The 22,987-nt window shown below is 44.9% G+C and overlaps 1 protein-coding gene across 3 annotated transcripts in view; it reads left to right on the top strand.

Moving 5' to 3' along the window:
- The first annotated feature begins 469 nt into the window (after positions 1-469).
- The window catches only part of SDK2 (sidekick cell adhesion molecule 2), a 913,491-nt gene continuing 890,973 nt past the window's right edge, over positions 470-22,987 (top strand). For all 3 annotated transcript variants that reach the window (XM_082271790.1, XM_082271792.1, XM_082271791.1), the window contains exon 1: positions 470-954. In XM_082271790.1, the coding sequence (XP_082127916.1) occupies positions 879-954 (76 nt within the window). In that variant the 5' untranslated portion in view covers positions 470-878. The remainder of the gene's footprint in view (positions 955-22,987) is intronic.

The raw sequence follows: 22,987 nt of genomic DNA on the forward strand, positions 1-22,987 counted from the left end.
TTTGCTAAAGGTGAACTTAGCCTTTAAACATGTGTGCAGAAAAATCATAAAAATGGCTATGGCAGCAAAAAGGTCAATGGTTCATCCAGCCCTAGGGGGGGATGGGGGAGGGGGGTTTATCCATCCTGGCAGCATGCTGAAACTGCATACTGAGCTATGGATGCTAAGAGGATTGTGCACAGGCAGATAAGAATGCTTGGTTGGAGAAGAGACATGGTGTGACATGTCACACATTTTCATTGTTTTTTTGGAGTTCCACTTTAAATTGAAGAATGAGACTCATGGTGGGGACATTTTCACTGCACAAAATCTACTTTTCATTATAAAAAAAGAGAAGTGAAGTCACTCGCTTGCACTGCCCCAATTTGGCCACTAGGTGTCAGCCGTCGCTATGGTACCGCACACATCCCTCCCTCCCAGCGCTCCCTCCATCCCTCCTCCTCATCCAGCTCTTTGGGCTCCAGCAGATGCAGCAGCAGCATTCCCCAGTTCACCATCCACGGAGCAGCAGCCAGACTGAGCTGGAGGCAGTCAGGGAACTGGGCAGAGAGGAGGGAAGGCGCTGACAGCCTTGCAGGGGGCATTGCACACCCCACCTGGCAGAGAACTGCAAGGCATTAGCTGCAAAACTTCTGCCCTGGCATTGCCTAGCCCTGGGGCACATAAACTTTCTGCTGACGGTTCTGGACATTGGGATGTAAGGCTTCCAAGGAGACTCTGTGCCATCAACTTCACTGCCCTGGGGATCTAAGTGAAGGCTCAGGAACCCTACATGCAGAGGGCTCACCATCCTGCCTGGCAAACAGGTTGGCATTGAGGGGAACACAGCTGTCTACACATCTCTCTCAAATCCTACCCACAAGGATTACAACCAGAGAATGCCCGGAGGATACAGCTGGCACAGCCTTCAATGGATAACGATGCTGGCACTGGTGTGCCAAGCTTGGGCTCAAGGTAGGCACTTCTCTTCCTAGGGTGGGCATGCTTCCAGAGGGCACCATGAACAGCCATCGCAGCCAGCACCCCTCTGTGCCACATTGTACACATTGTAATACACACAGAGCAATGACTGCCAGGTGCTTGGAATGCTAGCATCTATAGGTGTGTGTGTCTTGGTGTTACTGTGACCTGGCTGATCTGGATGTTGGCAGGGTTGGGTGACCCTAATAGTAGGCAGTGTTGGGTGACTGGCTGTTGGGAGTATTGGGTGACTCTGGGTATTAGTAATGTTAGGTGCTCTAAGGTATTGGCAGTGCTGGGTGACTCCAGCTTTTGGCAGTATTAGGTGATTCTGGCTGTTGGCAATGTTGGGTAACTCTGGCTATTGGCAGTGCTGGGTGACTAGCTGTTGGCAATATTGGGTGACTTTGACTGTTGGGAGTGTTGGGTGCTCTGGCTATTGGCAGTGCTGGGTGACTCCAGCTTTTGGCAATGTTGGGTAACTCTAGATGTTGGCAATGTTGGGTGACTCTGGCTGTTGGCAGTGCTGGGTGACTGGCTCTTGGCATTATTGGGTGACTCTGACTGTTGGCAATGTTGGGTGGTTCAGACAGTTGGCAGGGTTGGGTGACTCTGGGTATTGGTATTGTTGAGTAACTCTGGTTATTGGCAATGTTGGGTGACTCTGACTGTTGGCAGTGTTGGGTGGTCTCACTGTTGGCAGTGTTGGGTGATTCTCGTTGTTGGCAGTGTTGGGTGATTCTCGTTGTTGGCAGTGTTGGGTGATTCTGGTTATTGCCAATGTTGGGTGACTCTGACTGTTGGCACTGTTGGGTGACTCTGGTTATTGGCAGTGTTGGGTGGTCTGAGTGTTGGCAGTGTTGGGTGCTTCTAGTTGTTGGGAGTGTTGGGTGACTCTGTGTATTGCCAATGTTGGGTGACTCTGACTGTTGGCACTGTGGGGTGACTCTGGTTATTGGCAATGTTGGGTGACTGATTATTTGCAATGTTGGGTGACAACGGTTATTGACAATGTTGGGTGACTCTGGATATTGGTAATGTTGGGTGACTTTGGTTATTGGCTGTGTTGGATGGTCTAAATGTTGGCAGTGCTGGGTGGCTCTGGTTGTTGGCAGTGCTGGGTGGCTCTGGTTGTTGGCAGTGCTGGGTGGCTCTGGCAATGCTGTATTGAAAAAGTGAAAAGGTGGATTCACAACTATTGTGTAACAAATGTATCTTCTGCCATCCATCCTTCCTCTCCCTCTATAGCAAGTCCCTGTATATTGTATTTTTGTTGATACCTGTATACAGAATGTGTTGGGTAACCCTTTCATTGTCTTGATGCAAAAGTAAATGTGTGCATCTATCTATCTATCTATCTATCTATCTATCTATCTATCTATCTATCTATCTATCTATCTATCTATCTATCTATCTATCTATCTATCTATCTATCTATCTATCTATCTATCTATCTATCTATCTATCTATCTCTATAGTCTGGTCAGTGCTCCTCTCTGGTACTATTATATCTCAGGACCTGTAGGGTAGGCGGCTCACTGTGCCGTTGACAATGAACCCTATCAGTTGCTAAGTGCCTCTGTCTTTGGCTCAGTGTGTCATTGGTATTCTGAACGTTCCCTGTACAGTATCCACTGAGCTCCACACTGCACATTCCATGGGGACATCACCGCCACTGCCTGGCACAGCTGAAGTTTATTGCCACCCTTCCCATCAACCCCCCTGACCTCCACCCTTCTTCCCTGACCATGGGATTGACTTCTAGCCAATGCTGATTAGTTTATGTCACCTCTGGCCACCAACACGTGAATCTAGAGGCCACTATGGTGGTGGCTTTTGGTAGCCAAACATCTTCCTAGGTGTGGCGGGGGGTCAAGCAGGTGGTACGTTGCCAGCGGTGGGATTATGTCCTATAGGTTCTGAGCATTCCCTGTACAGTATCCACTGAGCTCCACACTCCACATTCCATGGGGACATCATCACCTCTGCTTGGCACAGCTGAAGTTTAATGCCAACCTTTCCCACCAACCCCCCTGCCCTCCACCCTTCTTCCCTGAGCATGGGATTGACTTCTAGCCAACGCTGATTAGTTTGTTATGCCACCTCTGGCCACCAACAGGTGACTCTAGAGGCCACCACGGTGGTGGCTTTTGGTAGCCAAACATCTTCCTAGGTGTGGCAAGGGGTCAAGCAGGTGGTACGTTGCCAGCAGTGGGATTATGTCCTATAGGGTTATAGCTTGCAGGATGTGAATTCTACCACCCATCGGTAGGCTGTGCCAGCATACAGACATTATCTGTGCCAACCATCCTGGAGGTCCCAGAGGGGGATCGCTGTGCACACTCATCATTTATTGACAGTTCTTTGGATTTTCGGTTGGATTTTGGTCCAAATGTGAATTTTATTTACAGTTTTGTTGAGATGATCTGTTTTTTGTTTTCTCTTTTCTTTCATTTTGTTTTTTTTATTTTTGGAAGAAAAGTTGTGATCAGTGTGCGGGGGAGGGGATTTCAGGACCGTATTCAGCCTGTCTGTCGCAGAATTAGAATTTTCAGCTTGCTGCCACTTGTTGTCCCCCAGAAGGTCAATGGAAGTCAGCACTCTAAGCAGCTAATGTTTGCAATATATTATTTGCTTATTAGCATAGAAAATATACATTGCAATGCTGATATGTTGAAGGTCTCACTATGTAGAGCTCTGAAGGGGCCACTTGTGTTACAGCAACGGTCAATGATGGGGAGACCATGGGGTTGATTTACTAAAAGCAAAAAGACTGCACACTCTGCAAAGTGCAGTTTCTCCAGAGCTTAGTAAATCAGTAGAAGCTCTGCTGACTCCCATCATCCAATCATGTGCAAGCAAAAATGCAGTTTTTTTTATTTTCCTTGCACGTAATTGGATATACTGCAAAGTGAAAACTTACCTCATTTACTAAGCTCTGGAGCAGCTCACTTTGCAAAATGCGCAGTCTACATACTTTTAGTAAATCAACCCCCGTGTACACATCTAGAGGGACATTTTCTACAATTGGAGCACACAGAATCTGTTGCAACTGTGCATGGTAACCGATCAGCTTCCAGGGTTTATTGGCAAAGCTTAACTGAACAAGTTGAAGTTAGAAGCTGATTGGTTGCTATGCACAACTGCACCAGATTCTGTGTGCATCAGTTTTAGTAAATCTTCCCCATACAGAATTATATTATATCAGGTAAGAACCCAATGGGAAGTGGACATCTGGAGGTAGGTGGAGGTGGAAATAACCAACAACAGTTTGGGGTGAGAACCCCTTCGTTAGGGCCAGGGCACCTCCACCTATTGACCATGGCAACCTGTGAGACCCCGTTCACACTGGGGCGATCCGACTTGCCGGGGCGACCTCACAGGTCACGGCGCGCAGCTCGCACCGCGACCTCGGAGCGGCCGGCACGGACTTCATAACATTGAAGTCAATGCAGGTCGCTCCAGGTCGCCCCAAAGAAGCTCCGGACCCTTTTTCTAAGTCGGAGCGACTTGTGTCGCTCCTATTAGAACGGGTCCACAGCTTCTCTATGGCAGGCGGCCTACGGCGAACTGTCAGGCGACCAGGTCGCCTTACAGGTCGTCCCAGTGTGAACGGGGTCTAAGAGTGCTATTATTTGTACACTATAAGCTCTGTTTACAAACAAACATACCAATATGAGCATAGCTCCCAGCTGTCCTGGATTTTGAGGGACTGTCCCTGATTTCGAGGGACTGTCCTGGATTTTGCGGGTCTGTCCCGGATTTCGAGGGACTGTCCCTGATTTTGAGGGACTGTCCTGGATTTGAGGGACTGTCCCTGATTTTGAGGGACTGTCCCGGATTTTGAGGGACTGTCCCTTATTTTCCAGGGACTGTACCTGATTTCGAGGGGCTGTCCCTGATTTGGAACAAATTCCCTCTGTCCCTCATTCCTCCTCATTTTTCTCTCATTTTGGTCTGATCTATATAGTTGTATATAAAATGCACTTTTTTTCATCCAAATTCTAAATTGCTGCATTTGTACATTTCAAAAGCCAGTATAAAGGAATAGAAGTGGTAAAAAAAAAAAAAAAAAAAAGCACTTGTGGGTTCAACTAATAATTTTTTTTGCATAATTCTCCTTTAAGGGGGCATGGCAGGGGTGTGTCCTGTGCCTACATATACGTTTGCTAATAGGTGTCCTTCATTCCCATCTCAAAAGGTTGGGAGGTATATACGAGGATCCTTATTTATAAACAAAATACTTATTTTTAGCTACATCCAATGAGATTTGAAAATTAGTCACATGACTCAATATAATGATCCTTGTGTTAGACCTTTGTGAATTAAGCCTAAAGAATGAGCTAAACTTAATTGGACGCTGTAGGTAACAGCCCCGCCTCTTGCTTGCAGCCCCACCTCTTGCTTGCATCTTATGTCATAAATTGGCCCATCCCACTGTAAGGCAGGAGGGAGGAGTGTACTGGGTGCACTAAGGAATGGTTCACACCCACAGGTGCAACTAAGCGCATGCGCATCCCAGCCCATTTATTTAAGTGTGCAAGAAGCGCAGCCCTTTCTGACTTTTTACAAAAACGCACCGAACTGCGAAATGCGATTTGGCGCACTTAGGCACGTTTGCAGATGCATGGGGGGTGCCATTTACACGTAATGGTACTGTTGCTACATCTGCTAAAGGGCAACGCTTTTCTCTGATGTGAACCAAGCCTGACAGCCAATCATATTTCATTCTGCTGAAGTTAGAATAAGGATACCCAGATTCTGATTGGTCGCTTTATACTTTCGGCATGCTGATCTTTGATTTTTTGAGTTAAAAAAAAGGACGCAGCAAACAAACTATACTACCATTGCTCTTAGCGTTATATCATCAACAGCTGGCAAAGCTTGCAGGGGCTGGTAGTTACTTGGCAACAGGTTGCCCCAAGCCTCACTACCAGCGAACAGCCTTCAGTCAGGGGATTCAAGTCTCTAAGCTAATGCAGAGCAAAGGTTTGCAAATAACCAGCCAATAAAACTGCGGCTAACGGCAGTTGCATCCGTGAAAGGTCTCTCCTGATTGGCTGTTCCTATTCTTTCCCTTTTATCAGATTCTAAAAGGAGAGATCAGAGTTCTGCCTATAGTAACCAATCAAATCTACTGTTTCCCCTTCTAACCGGCAACAAAAAAAAAATAAATAAATAAATAACTGGCGTTTTAACTTTAGGCCTTATTCACATTTGGCGACTGGAAATTACAGGAGCCAAATCACTGAGATTCTGCCCATGATTCCAAATCGTATGGCAACCGGTGCAAGATTTGCAACATGCGTTTGAGTGCCATTCATTCTAAATGGCACCTCAAATGCAGTGCGATCTCTGGCGCGATTGTCACGTTACAGATTCGCACAGCAATTGCAGCAAAACACGACTTTAAGGCCCAATTCACTTTTGGCGCTCCAAATCCCCTGGCAATCGGTGCAAAATGCGCAACACGTGTTTGGGTGCCGTTAAATTCTAAATTGTACCCCAAACACGGTGCGATTTTGCCTTGATTGTCACACAACAGAATCTTACTGCAGTTGCGGCAAAGCGCAAATTCAAGGCCCCATTCGCACTTACCGATCGCGGGCGTAATCGCTGCGATTTCAAAGCACAAATTCAAGGCCCCATTCGCACTTACCGATCGCAAGCGTAATCGCTGCGATTCCAAATCATGCAGCGTGCGTTTTGGTGCCATTAATTCTAAATGGCACCTCAGTCGAAGTGCGATCTCTGGCGCGATTGTCACGTTACAGATTCGCGCTGCAATTGCAGCAAAACACGACTTTAAGGCCCCATTCACTCTTGGCGCTCCAAATCCCCTGGCAATTGGTGCACAATGCGCAACACGTGTTTGGGTGCCGTTGATTCTAAATTGCACCCCAAACACGGTGCGATTTTGCCTCGATTGTTAGCAAACAGAATCTTACTGCAGTTGCGGCAAAGCGCAAATTCAAGGCCCCATTCGCACTTACCGATCACGGGCGTAATCACTGCGATTGCAAAGCGCAAATTCAAGGCCCCATTCGCACTTACCAATTGCGAGCGTAATCTGCGATTCCAAATCATGCAACGTGCGTTTGGGTGCCATTCATTCTAAATGGCACCTCAATCGAAGTGCGATCTCTGGCGCGATTGTCACGTTACAGATTTGCGCTGCAGTTGCTGCAAAACGCGACTTTAAGGTCCCATTCACTCTTGGCGCTCCAAATCCCCTGGCAATCAATGCAAAATGCGCAACACTTTTTTGGGTGCCATTGATTCTAAATTGCACCCCAAACGCGGTGCGATTCTGCCTTGATTGTCACACAACAGAATCTTACTGCAATTGTGGCAAAGCGCAAATTCAAGGCCCCATTCGCACTTACCAATGGCGGGTGTAATCGCTGCGATTTCAAATCATGCAAGGTGCGTTTGGGTGCCTTTCATTCTAATTGGCACCCCAAATGTGATGTGATTTTGCCGCCATTGTACCGCAACAGAAACATGCTGTAATTGCGGCAAAATGTGACTTTAAAAAAACACGTGAAGCTTGTTGTCCAAAAAGGAGGCGGAGCTTCTTTTGGGTGACAAATGCTGCCCTATGCATAACACGCGTAATCGCCTGAAAAACGACCACACAAGATTATGAACGCGAGTTCCCACTACGCGAAGTGGGAATGGAGCCCAAAGAATTCAGTCACAGTAACCAAAAAACAGTCCAATCCATCCAGCGCCGTTCCGTTACCACCCCACAGAGAGAGGCATTTGGCTTACCCAGATCAGCAAAGGTCACCTTGAGGAAGGGGGCCCCCGGGGGCCCCTAAAACGTTGGTGGACGATTTGCTTTTCCTTTTTTGAGACTGGTTTTGCATTAATCGGTTTTCTCGGTGCGCTGGCGCCTATCTGCGTTTTAGTAACTTGTTGTCAGTTGCCCGCCATAGAGAAGAATCTCCATCTACATACCTGGTTGTAAATTTGAAACATTCCATAAAACTTTGATCCTCTTTAATCGGTAAGAGATTGACAAAATTGCTGCTGAATGAAGGCGGACGGCGAGTAAAGCGCGCGGAGCGGGAGAGCTTTTGTCTTTTATATTAGAGTGCGTTATTTTGCATTACCTCCCTCGTCTATTTCTGTTCTTCGCTCATTGAGAGCGCCGTAAATCCTTCCCGATGAGTTATGACGGCCTCTTGAGCGATGCACTCTACATCGCCGAGGAGTGATATACAGATGGAATTTTTTATTTTTTGATGGAGAATCGCGCACTGCGTTTATTAATCCGCGCCGCCGCATGCGGAGAATGAGGAGCTTTTAGAGGGATGTATAGTTTTATTTCTCATATATGTGTGATTGGAAATGTATTGAAGTGTGCGTTCACCGCAGCAAGAAACATCTTGTATTTCCTCCAATAAATATCCCATCGGAAGCGTTTTATTGTATCTGTTCAAAGAGTACAACAAAGTATCTTTTAATGTGGAATTAAATCCTTCTGTCTATTTTTTTATATTTTTATTATCAATGATATTATTATCATTTATTATATATTTATATTATTTATTAGGAATCATAATTCCTTTATTTTTCTATCACTCCTCTTGATGGTGACTGTTAGTCCCGGTTCACACTCCTGCGATGCCGGAACCCTGCAAATCCACTGCGGGTTCCCGCATCGCACTCGACTCTGCAGGCAGTTCATACTGCCATATGCGAATCGCTGGGGGTGTCAATACAGAGTTAACCACACCCCCAGATCAGTCGCCGGACCCATAGATCAACTTCCCCTGTGGCGAATAGGCGCACGTGCACGCCCCCACTTGTGGTCCTGCGAAGCGATGTACAGTTACGTAGTTTCGCGGGACAGAGCCGACCTGCCGCAGTATATGTACCATATTCCAGTGCTATATAAGCCCTATTCCAGTGCTATATAGGCCATATTCCAGCGCTTAGTGTCTGCGTCCAGGGGTGTATGTTCGTACACACATGCATATTAATGCCAGGACTGATGAGAAAGAAAGAAAGAAAGAAAGAAAGAAATTCAAATCATGAGAGAGAGAGAGTGGGTAAGAAGCAAAAAAAGAAAAAAAAGGAGGGAGAGTGAGGAAAGAAAGAAAGAAAGAAAGAAAGAAAGAAAGAAAGAAAGAAAGAAAGAAAGAAAGAAAGAAAGAAAGAAAGAAAGAAAGAAAGAAAGAAAGAAAGAGATAGGGGTAAGAAAGAAAGAAGGAAGGATAGAGGGAGAAGACAGAAAGAAGGAATGAAGGAGAGAGGGGTAAGAAAGAAAGAAAGTCAAATTATGAGAGAGAGAGAGAGTGTGTAAGAAGGAAAAAAAGAAAAGAATAAGAAGGAGGGAGAGGAAAGAAAGAAAGAAAGAAAGAAAGAAAGAAAGAAAGAAAGAAAGAAAGAAAGAAAGAAAGAAAGAAAGAGAAAGTCAAATTATGAGAGTGTAAGAAGAAAAAAAGAAAAGGAAAGAAGAAGGGAGAGTGAGAAAAGAAAGAAAGAAGGAAGGAGAGAGGGAGAAGAAAGAAAGGAAAGAGAAAGAAAGAAAGTCAAATCACGAGAGGGAGAGTGTGTAAGAAGCAAAAAAAGAAAAAAAAGGAGGGAGAGTGAGGAAAGAAAGAGAAAGAAAGAAAGAAAGAAAGAAAGAAAGAAAGAAAGAAAGAAAGAAAGAAAGAAAGAAAGAAAGAGATAGGGGAAAGAAAGAAAGAAAGAAAGAAAGAAAGAAAGAAAGAAAGAAAGAAAGAAAGAAAGAAAGAAAGAAAGAAAGAAGGAAGGATAGAGGGAGAAGAAAGAAAGGAAGACGGAAAGAAGGAGAGAGGGGAAAGAAAGAAAGAAAGAAAGAAAGAAAGAAAGAAAGAAAGAAAGAAAGAAAGAAAGAAAGAAAGAAAGAAAGAAAGAAAGAAAGAAAGAAAGAAAGAAAGAAAGAAAGAAAGAAAGAAAGAGAAAGTCAAATTATGAGAGAGAGTGTAAGAAGAAAAAAAGAAAAGGAAAGAAGAAGGGAGAGTGAGAAAAGAAAGAAAGAAGGAAGGAGAGAGGGAGAAGAAAGAAAGGAAAGAGAAAGAAAGAAAGTCAAATCATGAGAGAGAGAGAGAGAGTGTGTAAGAAGGAAAAAAAGAAAAGAATAAGAAGGAGGGAGAGTGAGGAAAGAGATAGGGGTAAGAAAGAAAGAAGGAAGGATAGAGGGAGAAGAATGAAAGAAAGAAGGAAGGAAGGAGAGAGGGGAAAGAAAGAAAGAAAGAAGGAAGGAAGGAGAGAGGGGAAAGAAAGAAAGAAAGAAAGAAAGAAAGAAAGAAAGAAAGAAAGAAAGAAAGAAAGAAAGTACAAAAGAAAGAGAGAGAGTGTAAGAATTTGCATGAGAAAGAGAAAGAAAAAGAGACCAGTAAGGCTCCCTTCACATATAGGCGTTTCGGATCGCGGGCAGAATTGGCGCCATTCTGCCCGTGTTTCCAAACCACTGCAAGTCACGGGACGCCCGATCGATTCCTGTGACTTGCAATGGCACCTCAAACACGATATTGCCGTGATTGTTGCCCGGTGAATCGCGGTAAAATCATGCAAACAGAATCGCGGGACGCCTGACGCCCAAAAGAAGTACAAGAACTTCTTTTGGGTGTCAGGCATCCCGCAATTCTGTTTGCGTGATTTTGCCGAGTTTCTTTGGGCGACAATCGCGGAAAAAAAACAGCTGTGCCATTGCAAGTCATAGAAATTGCTCAGGCATCCCACGGCTTGCATTGGTTCAGAGTCGCGGACATTTTGCCCACGATCCGAAACGCCTATATGTGAAGGGAGCCTAAGGGTACAGAGAGATATTTCGTTGTAACATTATAAGAATGTTACTTGTATTGACCAATCAGGTGTTGGCTTGTGTCGGTTTGTTGCTGGCATGTGTATTTTTGTCGCTCTCGGCTGGAGTCGCATTTGTGCGATGTGGGACTGCATACAAAATCGCACATGTTCCCGCAACGCACATCCCTTTTGCAGGGGCGTGATGGCGCTGTTCATTTTTAGTGGCACTCCAGCACACTTTGCTAACAGACTTATTTCATTGGTGAGCTGGTTTTGGTTATGTTTTATTTCTGTGCAGTGCATTCCAAATCGCTGTAACGCATTGAAACGCTCTGCATTGCCTAACAATTACATACAGCTGTGAAAAAAATGGGGAAAAAAAGCATTTAACAACGCAGCACACAACAGCGCATGTGCCTGACAATTACCAGCACATGTGTATTGTGTGCACCTTAAGGCGCTGCCGTGGATGAACCCCCTATAGAATCAATGTGCTGCCTCAGGAAGGGTTCATTTAGCTCCTGCGCAGTGCGAGTCTCCGGATATAAATAGTTAGGTGTGTATAGATATGCGTCCTCCATTTGTTGATGCAAATATCCCCAGAGCTGTGTGACATGTTTATAATTAAGCTGCTATTGTAGATAAACAGGGACGCCCGGCTGCCAGTTCCACAGATGTTACATTGTTTATTGACTGGAAGCTTGGCGAACCCGGGCGCCTCATGTGCTGTGATCGATACAATTGGGTTTATTTAAAGCAGAACTCCATCCAAAAACTATATTAGAATGAAGAGCCCATTAAAAGATAAAAAGTTTCTGCTGCAATATTCACCTTCAATCCAGAGATTTCCCCCACAGTACTTCTTTCTGCCACTAGATGTCCTCAGTCTGATAGCCAGCATGCTTGCTTTTACCCTGGACCCACCGTCAGCCTGTAATTGGACATTGAAAGGAGAAGTGGCACAGTGGTGAGCTCATCTCTGTCACTCTTCTCTTTCCTGCTATCAGCATGCTTCTTATCAGTGCATGAGCTGATTGGCTCTTTATGCTGCTTCTTCTTTTCACACTCCAGCCCTGCTGTACAGGGACTGATACCAGGCCAGATTCGGGTACTTACAATACATCCTTGCATTACTAGCACTATATTAATACATTGTGAAATTTAATTATTTAATACAAGCAGTTGAAGTACCTGGCTGTGACCTGGTATCATCCACTTACAGTCGCTGTACAGCAGAGCTCAGATCAGGAGAGGGAGAAGCAACAGAAGAAGCCAATCAGTCAACAAACGTGCTGATAGGAGGAGAGAGCAGAGTGACAAAGAGAAGATCCCATCACTGTGCTGCTTCTCCTTTCACTGTCCAGTCACAGGCTGGGTGAGGGGGATGAGTTGAATGATGTTGACCATCAGACTGAGGACATCTTGTGGTGAAAAAGAAGCACTACAAAGGGAAAGCTCAGGATTGAAGATGAATATTGCAATAAAGGCTTAGACTTTGGGCGTTGTGGTTTGTGTCCTATATGTGTAGGGTGACATATATATTTTACTTTTTACATATTTTTTGGTGATTAATAAGCACAGTTCTTATTTACATATACATATTCACTTAGGCCCTGTTCATACCAGTGTGTTTTTCAGCTCGTAAAACGCTCATCTGTGAATTTTTAAAACGCCAAACAAGCAAAATCCCATTCATTTCAATGGCCCCTGTTCACATATGAGCGTTTTGTCGCCTGAAGCTCAAAAAGGTACATGAGCTTCTTTTTTGGCAGATTACAAGCATTTTTGTTAGATGTCAATGCCTTCCTCCAAACACCTGCAAAAATTGTCTGAAAAACACCCAAAAAAACGGCTGAAAAATGCCCAAAAAAATGCCTGAAAAACACTTGAAAAAACTGCTTAAAAATGCCAAAAAAATGCCAAAAAAATGCCTGAAAAAACACCCGAAAAAACAGCTGAAAACACCAAAAAAATGCCTGTAAAACACCCGAAAAAATGGCTGAAAACGCCAAAAAAATGCCTGAAAAAACACCAGAAAAAACAGCTGAAAATGCCAAAAAAATGCCTGGAAAACACCCGAAAAAACGGCTGAAAATGCCAAAAAAATGCCTGAAAAACACCCGAAAAAATGTCTGAAAACGCCAAAAAAATGCCTGGAAAAGACACCTGAAAATGATACGCTCAGGTGTGAATGGAGCCTAAGAAACATTCAGAGCAGCGCCAACACCCACCTTTCTTCTGGCGTACTCCAAATAAATAATTAACCCCTAACCCTTAAAAAAAATGAAATAAAATAATAATAATAATAAATAACTAAACACCCTAACACAAAATAAATAAATAATAATAATTATTTTAGTATTTTTTTTTCTGTTTGAGTTTTTATGGTTATTATTATTATTCATAATAATGATAATAATAATATTGGGGTTAATTATTATTTAAATAAATACTTATTATTAATTAAATAATTGTTATTAATTAAATAATGTTGGGGTTGATTATTATTTATTTATGTATTATTCTATATTAATTATTTATTTGATTTATTTATTATTTATTTATGATGATTTTTTGTTACTTGTGTATTTTTTTTACATGTATTTCTTCAAAAATTATTACTATTTTATTTTTTACATTTTAATCATTTGAGCAGGAAATCGTACAAATACGCTCAACAAAATGCACAAATGGCAAATTTCTATTAATTTCTATGGGAATAAAAATGTGCCAAAAAATGCTTGAATCTGCCCGATTTGAGGTACAAATAAAGCTCCAGAATGTTTTTGATCTTCAGGTGACTTGGAGTGGAGATGTGAACCGTCTCCATAGAGAATAATAGATTTTTTTCTCCTCCAGCGTGTGAATGGGGCCTAAAGGTTGTCACCCTAGGACAGGAGCGTGTTACTGGCGGGATCACCAGGTGAAAAAGATGAATGCACCACATCCAAGGCCGCCGTTCACACTTGGGCAGAAATTAGCAATAAAATAAAAAAACGTACTAAAAAGTGCCATGTGCGTGCGGTGCCATTATTTTCTTTCTTTATTTCTTAATGGCACCGCAAGCACGTTGCACTTTTTAGTACGTTTTTTTTTATTATTTCTTTTTATTTCCTAATGGCACCTCAAATTCGGGTAGCAGTCATGCGTTTTGCTAAACGCTTTCTTTGCGACAAACCATACAAAAAAATGCGCAAAGCAAAAACGCACTTGGCTCACGTCCAAAATATTGTACCCGAGCTTCTTTTAGCACATTTTTGGAGTGGAGCGAAGCTCATTCAAATGACTTGATTGCCCCTCCAAAAACACAATGAATGGCGCACAAAATAAAATGCAACGCAGCAAGTGTCATTGGCAGGGCCGGGACAAGAAGCGGGCAGGAGGGGGGCTGCTGCCCTGGGCACTGTGATATCATGTGAGATTTAGGGGGCACCCCAAGGAGATTGAGGGGAGGGGATTTGTGTTGGGAGGGGTAATTAGGGGAGTGGCAGGAACTTCTAGAAATTGTTCTAGGTGGTGGTGGGGGGCAGAGGGTATTTCTGCTAGGAGGGAAATTTTTTGGGGGAGGGGATTTGTGCTAGTAGGGATGATTGGGGGGTGGGGGGGGGGCATTTGTGTTGGGTGGGAAAATTTGGGGGAGGGGAGAATTTGTGCTAGGATGGGGGAAGGTAATTTGTGTTGGGGGGGGTAATTAGGGGAGTGGCAGGAACTTCTAGAAATTGTTCTAGGAGGGAAAATTTGGGGAGGTGTGCTAGGAGTGATGATTTTGGGGGGGGTTTGTATTGAGAGGGGAGATGGGGAAAAAGGATTTGTGCCAGGATTGGAGATTTGGGGGTTTGTGCTAGAAAAAGTATAGTGATATGGTGGGGGGGGGGGGGTATTTCTGCTAGGAATGATATTTTTTGGGGGAGGGGATTTGTACTAGTAGGGATGATTGGGGGGGGGGCATTTGTGTTGGGTGGGAAAATTTGGGGGAGGGGAGAACTTGTGCTAGGATGGGGGAGGAAAATTCGTGCTGGGAGGGGGATTTGGAGTGTGTGTAGAGGATTTGTGGTAGGAAGGGGAAAATTTTTTTTTTTTGGGGGGGGGGGGGCGAATCGTGCTGGGAGCAAATCTGGAATGAGAGGATTTGAGTAAAGCATGCAGATTGGCGCTTAATTTGTTTTTTTTTTGGTTTTTTTTGGGGGGGGGGAGGGGATTTTTTGCTGACACATAATGCTCATATACTTTGGGGGGGGGGGCAATTTGGCATATTCACCCTGGGCACTAGATGACCTTGTCCTGGCACTGGTCATCGGGGCCTAAGAACAATCGTCTGCTATTCGTGACATTTGTGTTCTCTGTGTTGGACCCGTGTAGCGATATTGAGTGTAGAATTCGGTCCAACCGGTCATTTCACCCAAAATCTCAGCGCTTCTGAATCCGCAGCATTGCTGGGCCTTGTGGTTCCTCAGCGGCGGTGAGTTTCTCAGCTTCCCCCGTATTCCCTCGCAGCACAGCGGAAGGTGTTGTGTCGGGGGGGGGGGGGGGATGATCTATATTGGCCGGACGCTGAGTGCCGTGTAAAGTCATGTTATTGGAATCTCAATTTGTCAATAAATATTGAATTGGAATATTCATGTCTCTGTCTCGGGTGCAATTAATCGTCCTGTAAGTGGCGATAATACGCGGCACGCAGAGAGACTTCCCCTGTCACAGTGCAGTATCTGCGTGAGCCTAAAGGAGAACCCCACTAAGACCCGTTGCATTTAGGGGCCCATTCACACCATCAGTGTCAGTTAACCGCTTTATGACCGCCCGCCGCAGGCAGGCAGCCGCTCCCAGGCAAATCGGCGTACATGTACGGCGCTCGGGGGCGCGCTCCCACCCCCGCTCGTCAGCGGGGAAGCCGATGCAGCGGGTAGGGGGCTCCGATTGCCATCTGACACCCGCGATTGTTCCCCGCTGAGAGAGCATTTTTTAACCACTTGCCAACTGCCCACCGGCAGGCTGGCTTGGTTGCACAAACCGACATAGTACTACATCAGTCACGCACGTGGTGCTGGGGGGCAGCATGGATGCCATGCACGGGCCGGCGGCCACGATTGCTGCCAGGTACCCGCGATCACTCCCCACTGAGAGAGAAGAACGATCAGATGTTGTAAACACAGCCGACCACTCTTCTCTCTGGAATGATCACAGAGCTCCTGTGATCCTTCTATATAGGATCACAGGTCTCTATGATCATTTCACAAGCCACGCCCCCTTACAGTTAGAATCACTCCCCTAGGCTCACATTTAACCCCTTGACCACCCACAATGTTAACCCCTTCCTTGCCAGTGTCATTATTACAGTAACAGTGCTTATTTTTTAGCACTGATTACTGTAGTAATGTCACTGGTCCCTCCAAAAGTGTCAGAAATGTCAGTTAGGGGTCCGATCTGTCCACCGCAATGTCGCAGTCCCGCAAATGCGTTTTGCCGCATTACAGTACAGTTCTGTGCAGGGTGGATAAAAATAGATATTTTTTTTAATTAGATCAGATTTTTTTTTTTTTTATTGAAATTGGATTTTTATCAAATTGATTTTAATAAAATGCTATTTGAGTAAAAATCTATTTATCTATCTAATTTTTTTTTTCATGTAATGTGTTCTAGGGTGTTTTTAATGCATTTTGCCACATCCCAGTACAGTTCTATGCAGGGTGGATAAAAATAGATGATTTTTTGAAGAAAAGGTTTAAAAAAAAAATCAGATTTTTTTTATTTAGATTAGATTTTTTTTAATTTAAATTGGATTTTTATCAAATTTATTTTAATAAAATGCTTTTGGAGTAAAAATCTATCTAAAGATAGTTTTCAATTTAAGATACAATAATAATTTGAACAAACAAGAGAACGAAGATGAAAATGAGTGAGCTGCTGGAGACCGTGTTTGAAGTTTTTTTTCATGTGGACCCAGCTGATATTTTAAGTTTAAAGTGTAACTCCACTTTTGTTGAGAATAAAACATTCCCCTCTGGGTGATTTCTGTACATTACAAGGATTATAACAAACTTTGTTGCAGATTCCTACCTTTTGTTATTCTGAAGAAATCATTGTTTGTTCCTCTGTGCTGAGTGGGTCAAATGGGAGTGGTTTCATAATTATCTATCAGCTGTGGCAGCTGCAGAGCACTAAAGAGGAAATCTGCTGGGCCTGCGTCCCTTTAGACGTGTTCCTATTGGGAGTATCTCACCAAAAAATGACATTTTTGTTGCAGGGGATGCCAGAAATCTGACTTCTATCTTAGTGCAGACTTCTGGGAATTATGGTGAGCCAATCACACAAGCAGGAAATGATGTTTCTGGGGGTGTCTCTATGGTCATTTCACAAGCCACGTCCCCCCCACAGTTAGAATCACTCCCCTAGGGTCACATTTAACCCCTTGATCACCCACAATGTTAACCCCTTCCCTGCCAGTGTCATTATTACAGTAACAGTACATATATTTAGCACTGATTACTGTAGTAATGTCACTGGTCCCCCCCAAAAGTGTCAAAAATGTCAGTTAGGGGTCCGATCTGTCCACCGCAATGTCGCAGTCTCGCTAAAAATCGCTGATCACAGCCATTACTAGTAAAAAAATAAAATCAATAAAAATGACATAAATCTTTCCCGTAGTTAGTAGACGTTATAACTTTTGCACAAACCAATCAAAATACGCTTATTGTTATTTTTTTTTTTTCTTTTTACCAAAAATATGTGGCAGAAAACAAATTGGCCTAAAAGGATAAAAAGTTTTTATTTATTTTTTATTTTGTATATAGCGCAAAAAATAAAAATTACACAGGTTCTTTAAAAAAAAATTTTTTTATGGGGAATGTTATATAGCAGAATGTGAGAAATATATATTTTTTTTTTTTCAGAATCATCACTTTTTTTTTTTTGTTTATAGCGCAAAAAATAAAAATTGCACAGGTTCTTTTAAAAAAAAAAAATTGGGGAATATTATATAGCAGAATGTAAAAAATATTGTTTTTTTTTGTTTTGTTTTTTTCAGAACCGTCCCTTTTTTTTTTTTTTTTTGTGTATAGCGCAAAAAATAAAAATTGCACAGGTTCTTTTAAAAAAAAAATTTTGGGGAATATTATATAGCAGAATGTGAAAAATATTGTTTTTTTTTTGTTTTGTTTTTTTCAGAACCGTCCCTTTTTTTTTTTTTTGTGTATAGCGCAAAAAATAAAAATCGCACAGGTTCTTTTAAAAAAAAAAAATTTTGGGGAATATTATATAGCAGAATGTAAAAAATATTGTTTTTTTTTTGTTTTTTTTTTTCAGAATCGTCACTTTTTTCTCTGTTTATTGCGCAAAAAATAAAAATCGCACAGGTTCTTTTAAAAAAAAAAATAATTGGGGAATGTTATATAGCAGAATGTGAAAAATATTGTTTTTTTTTTTTTTTTCAGAATTGTCGCTCTTTTTGTTTATAGCGTAAAAAAAAATAAAAAATCACACAGGTGATCAAATACCACCAAAATAAAGCTCTATTTGTGGGAAAAAAAGGACATCAGGACATATTTGGGTACAGCGTCGCACGACCACCCAATTGTCCGTTCAAGGAATGCAGTGCCAAATCGCAGCGAATGGCCTGGTCATTAAGGGGGCAAATCCTTCCGGTCCAGAACTGGTTAATAACCCCCCCTAACGCAATGCAATTTTGCCGCAGTTTTGCCAAAGGCACCTGACTTAGTGGTAAAATTTGGTACATGAGCTCCTATGGCGCAGTTGTCACGCATAGGTCAGCCCATTTAAATAAATGACACGTGATAATGTAAAAATAATGCTCAAAACAATCCCATGGGTGGAAACACGCATTCCGGTTATGTGACTTGGGAACGGCGCCTATACGTTTTTGTCAGCCATTTTTGGCAGCAGGGCGTTTTAACAGCCTAATAATCTGTTTGGCCGCAGTCGCCCCTTAAGGTTTCCGAGGTCCTGGCTCGCTGCTGCATAAGCATTTAGCGTCCCGCGGCCCATTTGGCAGGGATTGGGGACATGGAGTAAATTGTCACCAGACATGATTGAAGAGCGCGTTAAACGCCACCTGCGCGTACTTGACTTTATCCAGAGCGAAACGGTTAAGAACATGTGGGCCAATAAATCACAGGCGCTGCAGCCGGGATAATCTCTAACATGTGGAAGTGTTTCTGGTTTTCCTCCTTGGCTCTGCACAGCTTTGTTTCTCTCAGCTGAGACATATTAGGATGTCGGGTACGGGGAACGACCATTCAGCAAAACCCTGAGGGGGGGGGGGGGGGTCGAGGAGATCCATGAAAGCTGGGGCAAAAATTGGGCACTTTTGTGACTCCCGGCACCATAACATCACCCAGTCTAAGCCACAGGATCTGGTGAGACCTTGAGTGATGCAGCGGCTCTCTGTAGAGAATGTAAGCTTCTGAGGTCACTAATTCTTCACAGGCCCAGATCCATGGGGAACCTCAAGGTAGGTGAGCAGCAGAATCACCAATGATGGGCCACTATTCGTTCAACTGACACCAATGATGGGCCACTATTCGTTCAACTGACACCAATGATGGGGCACTATTCCTCCCACTGCCACCAACGATGAGGCACTATTCATCCCACCGATGCCAACAATGGGAAACTATTTCTCCCACTGGCACCAATGATGGGGCACTACTCCTCCCACTGCCACCAACGATGAGGCACTATTCCTCCCACTGATGCCAACAATGGGAAACTATTTCTCCCACTGGCACCAATGATGGGGCACTACTCCTCCCACTGGCACCAATGATGGGGCACTATTCCTCCCACTGACACCAATGATGGGACACTATTCCTCCCACTGCCACCAACGATGAGGCACTATTCCTCCCACTGACACCAAGAATGGGGCACTATTCGTTCAACTGACACCAATGATGGGGCACTATTCCTCCAACTGACACCAACGATGGGGAACTATTCCTCTGACTGACACCAGCGATGAGGCACTATTCCTCCCAATGATGCCAACAATGGGACACTATTTCTCCCACATGCACCAATGATGGGGCACTATTCCTCCTATTGACACCAATGATGGGGCACTATTCCTCCCACTGACACCAATGATGGGGCACTATTCCTCCCACTGACACCAGTGATGGGGCACTATTCCTCCCACTGACACCAATGATGGGGCACTATCCCTCCCATTGACAGACGATCGCAGCGATACCCCATATGTGTATGTTAGTTGTTGTTTGTACCCGTAGTAGTGTGATGTGCTGCGGGTTCCCAGCACAAAGACAGATTCCCATATATGTGGCCCCACTGAAAAAAAACCCAGTCGAGTGAGGGCACATATCTGCGTACTGTCGGCGTGAAGGAGTTAAATACACCTCCAATGATTATAACCAAGAGAAGACATAATTATAGAAATAAAATATATATCAGAGATCATTTAGTGTAGGACGACGCGTTTCGCAGGATGGTCTGCTTCCTCAGGACCTCGGGTCTATCATAGACAGAACCTATTTTGTACCCAATCCTCTAGGAGCATACACCAATGATTGCATAAAAGATGTACATTGATCCTCTTTTATGCAAACGCGGCATTACATGGTGTTGGTGTTACATGGTGGAGACTTTAGAGTGTAAGCTCTGGGGGCCAGAGAGGAATGTGCTGTAAAGTGTCACATGTCAGCACTCTGTAATTATGGGATGGAAATGAAAGGCTTCCTCTGCTTCCATATGTCATTTTTGCTTTCTGTTCTTCACATAAAAGCCGATGGCGGCGGGTTGAAGCGCGGCCAGCGCCCAGACAATCGCGCTCCTTGCACCAGGCCGTGCTGCAGATGGCCTCCTCGTCAGTTGCATATTTGGTTTCCGTCGCTCTGCCAGACGACTCAGCTGTGACCGTCCGTACGGCGAGCCGTGCCAACCCAATCTCTTCCAGCGTCGCTCCCTCCAGAGGGGGGTGGGGGGGGGGGCACACAGGGCCGTTTCTGAGCCGCTCACTGATACATTGTAGCAGTCAGACTTTGAAATCTTCACATATGCCTATAAAAGGGAAGCGCCGGGGTCCACGTTACATTCCGTTATTTATATGTCGGGGGCTGTGAAGGCGAGCCGCTGCAAATTCAGAGCAGAACACTTCCAATAAAATCGCTAAATAAAACCACGCCAAATGTTCCCTTACTGTAGAAGAACTTCTTATGTGCTGCTCAGTACCCCTCACCCTAGGAAATGATGCACCCTCACAAACCCTGCCTAAATACCTCCTTCTCCCAGTGCTTGAAACATGTTAGGGCTGACTGTTATGCAGTGGCTGTACTGACTGTAGGATGCTCAGTGGTATTATGGGAAGTCACCATATTGGTGTTTTCTCTTTGCATCCTGTGATCCTCCAGTGCTCTGTGCTGGCAGAGCTGAGTAACAGCTTCTCCTGCATCCTGTCCTCCCCTCCAGTGCTCTGTGCTGGCAGAGCTGAGTAACAGATTCTCCTGCATACTGTCCTCCCCTCCAGTGCGCTGTGCTGGCAGAGCTGAGTAACAGCTTCTGCTGCATCCTGTCCTCCCCTCCAGTGCTCTGTGCTGGCAGAGCTGAGTAACAGATTCTCCTGCATCCTGTCCTCCCTTCCAGTGCTCTGTGCTGGCAGAGCTGAGTAACAGATTCTACTGCATCCTGTCCTCCCCTCCAGTGCTCTGTGCTGGCAGAGCTGAGTAACAGATTCTCCTGCATACTGTCCTCCCCTCCAGTGCTCTGTGCTGGCAGAGCTGAGTAACAGCTTCTCCTGCATCCTCCTGCAGCTGGCAGAGCTGAGTAACAGCTTCTGCTGCATCCTGTCCTCCCCTCCAGTGCTCTGTGCTGGCAGAGCTGAGTAACAGCTTCTCCTGCATCCTCCTGCAGCTGGCAGAGCTGAGTAACAGCTTCTCCTGCATCCTGTCCTCCCCTCCAGTGCTCTGTGCTGGCAGAGCTGAGTAACAGATTCTCCTGCATCCTGTCCTCCCCTCCAGTGTGCTGTGCTGGCAGAGCTGAGTAACAGCTTCTTCTGCATCCTGTCCTCCCCCTCCAGTGCTCTGTGTTGGCAGAGCTGAGTAACAGCCTCAGGTGCATCCTTCCCCCCCTCTAGTGCTTTGTGTTGGCAGAGCTGAGTAACAGCGTTTACTGTATCCTGCCCCCCCCCCCTCCAGTACTCTGTGTTGGCAGAGCTGAGTAACAGCTTCTGCTGCATCCCTCCCTCTACAGTGCTCTGTGCTGGTCGAACTGAGTAACATCACACCCCTCAGCACAAGCTTCCTTCACATAGACTTGTATTGTGGGGGCTGAGAGCAGTCATCTGAACATGTCTGCTACTGGGTGCTGATTGCAGTGTGCACTAGGTCTTAAACCTGCCATAGGTGAATTGATTTATGTTTCCTAGGAAATGCCTGGAAATATTGTTTTCTGCTGCATCCTGTCCTCCCCCTCCAGCGCTGTGCTGTCATAGCTGAGTAACACTTTCTGCTGCATCCTGTCCCCCCTCCAGTGTTCTGTGGTGGCAAAGCTGAGTAACAGCTTCTGCTGCATCCTGTCCTCCCCCTCCTGTGTTCTGTATTGGCAGAGCTGAGTAACAGCTTCTGCTGCATCCTGTCCTCCCTCTCCAGTGTTCTGTGCTGGCAGAGCTGAGTAACAGCTTCTGCTGCATCCTGTCCCCCCTCCGGTGTTCTGTGCTGGCAGAGCTGAGTAACAGCTTCTGCTGCATCCTGTCCTCCCCCTCCTGTGTTCTGTATTGGCAGAGCTGAGTAACAGCTTCTGCTGCATCCTGTCCTCCCTCTCCAGTGTTCTGTGCTGGCAGAGCTGAGTAACAGCTTCTGCTGCATCCTGTCCCCCCTCCGGTGTTCTGTGCTGGCAGAGCTGAGTAACAGCTTCTGCTGCATCCTGTCCTCCCCCTCCTGTGTTCTGTATTGGCAGAGCTGAGTAACAGCTTCTGCTGCATCCTGTCCTCCCTCTCCAGTGTTCTGTGCTGGCAGAGCTGAGTAACAGCTTCTGCTGCATCCTGTCCTCCCCCTCCAGTGTTCTGTGCTGGCAGAGTTAAGTAATAGCTTCAGCTGCATCCTGTCCTCCACCTCCAGTACTCCATCCCCCCCCCCCCCTCCTACTTTCTCTTTTTATAGTCGTGTACCTCTACCTGTTATCATTTGTGACTAAAATTTCTTTAGAAATGCCTACAAATATTGTTTTCTGCTGCATCCTGTGCTCCTCCAGGGCTCTGCGCTGTCATAGCTGAGTAACG

Source organism: Pelophylax lessonae (assembly GCF_965119305.1).
Source record: "Pelophylax lessonae genome assembly, chromosome: 11".
NCBI classification, from domain to species: Eukaryota; Metazoa; Chordata; class Amphibia; order Anura; family Ranidae; genus Pelophylax; species Pelophylax lessonae.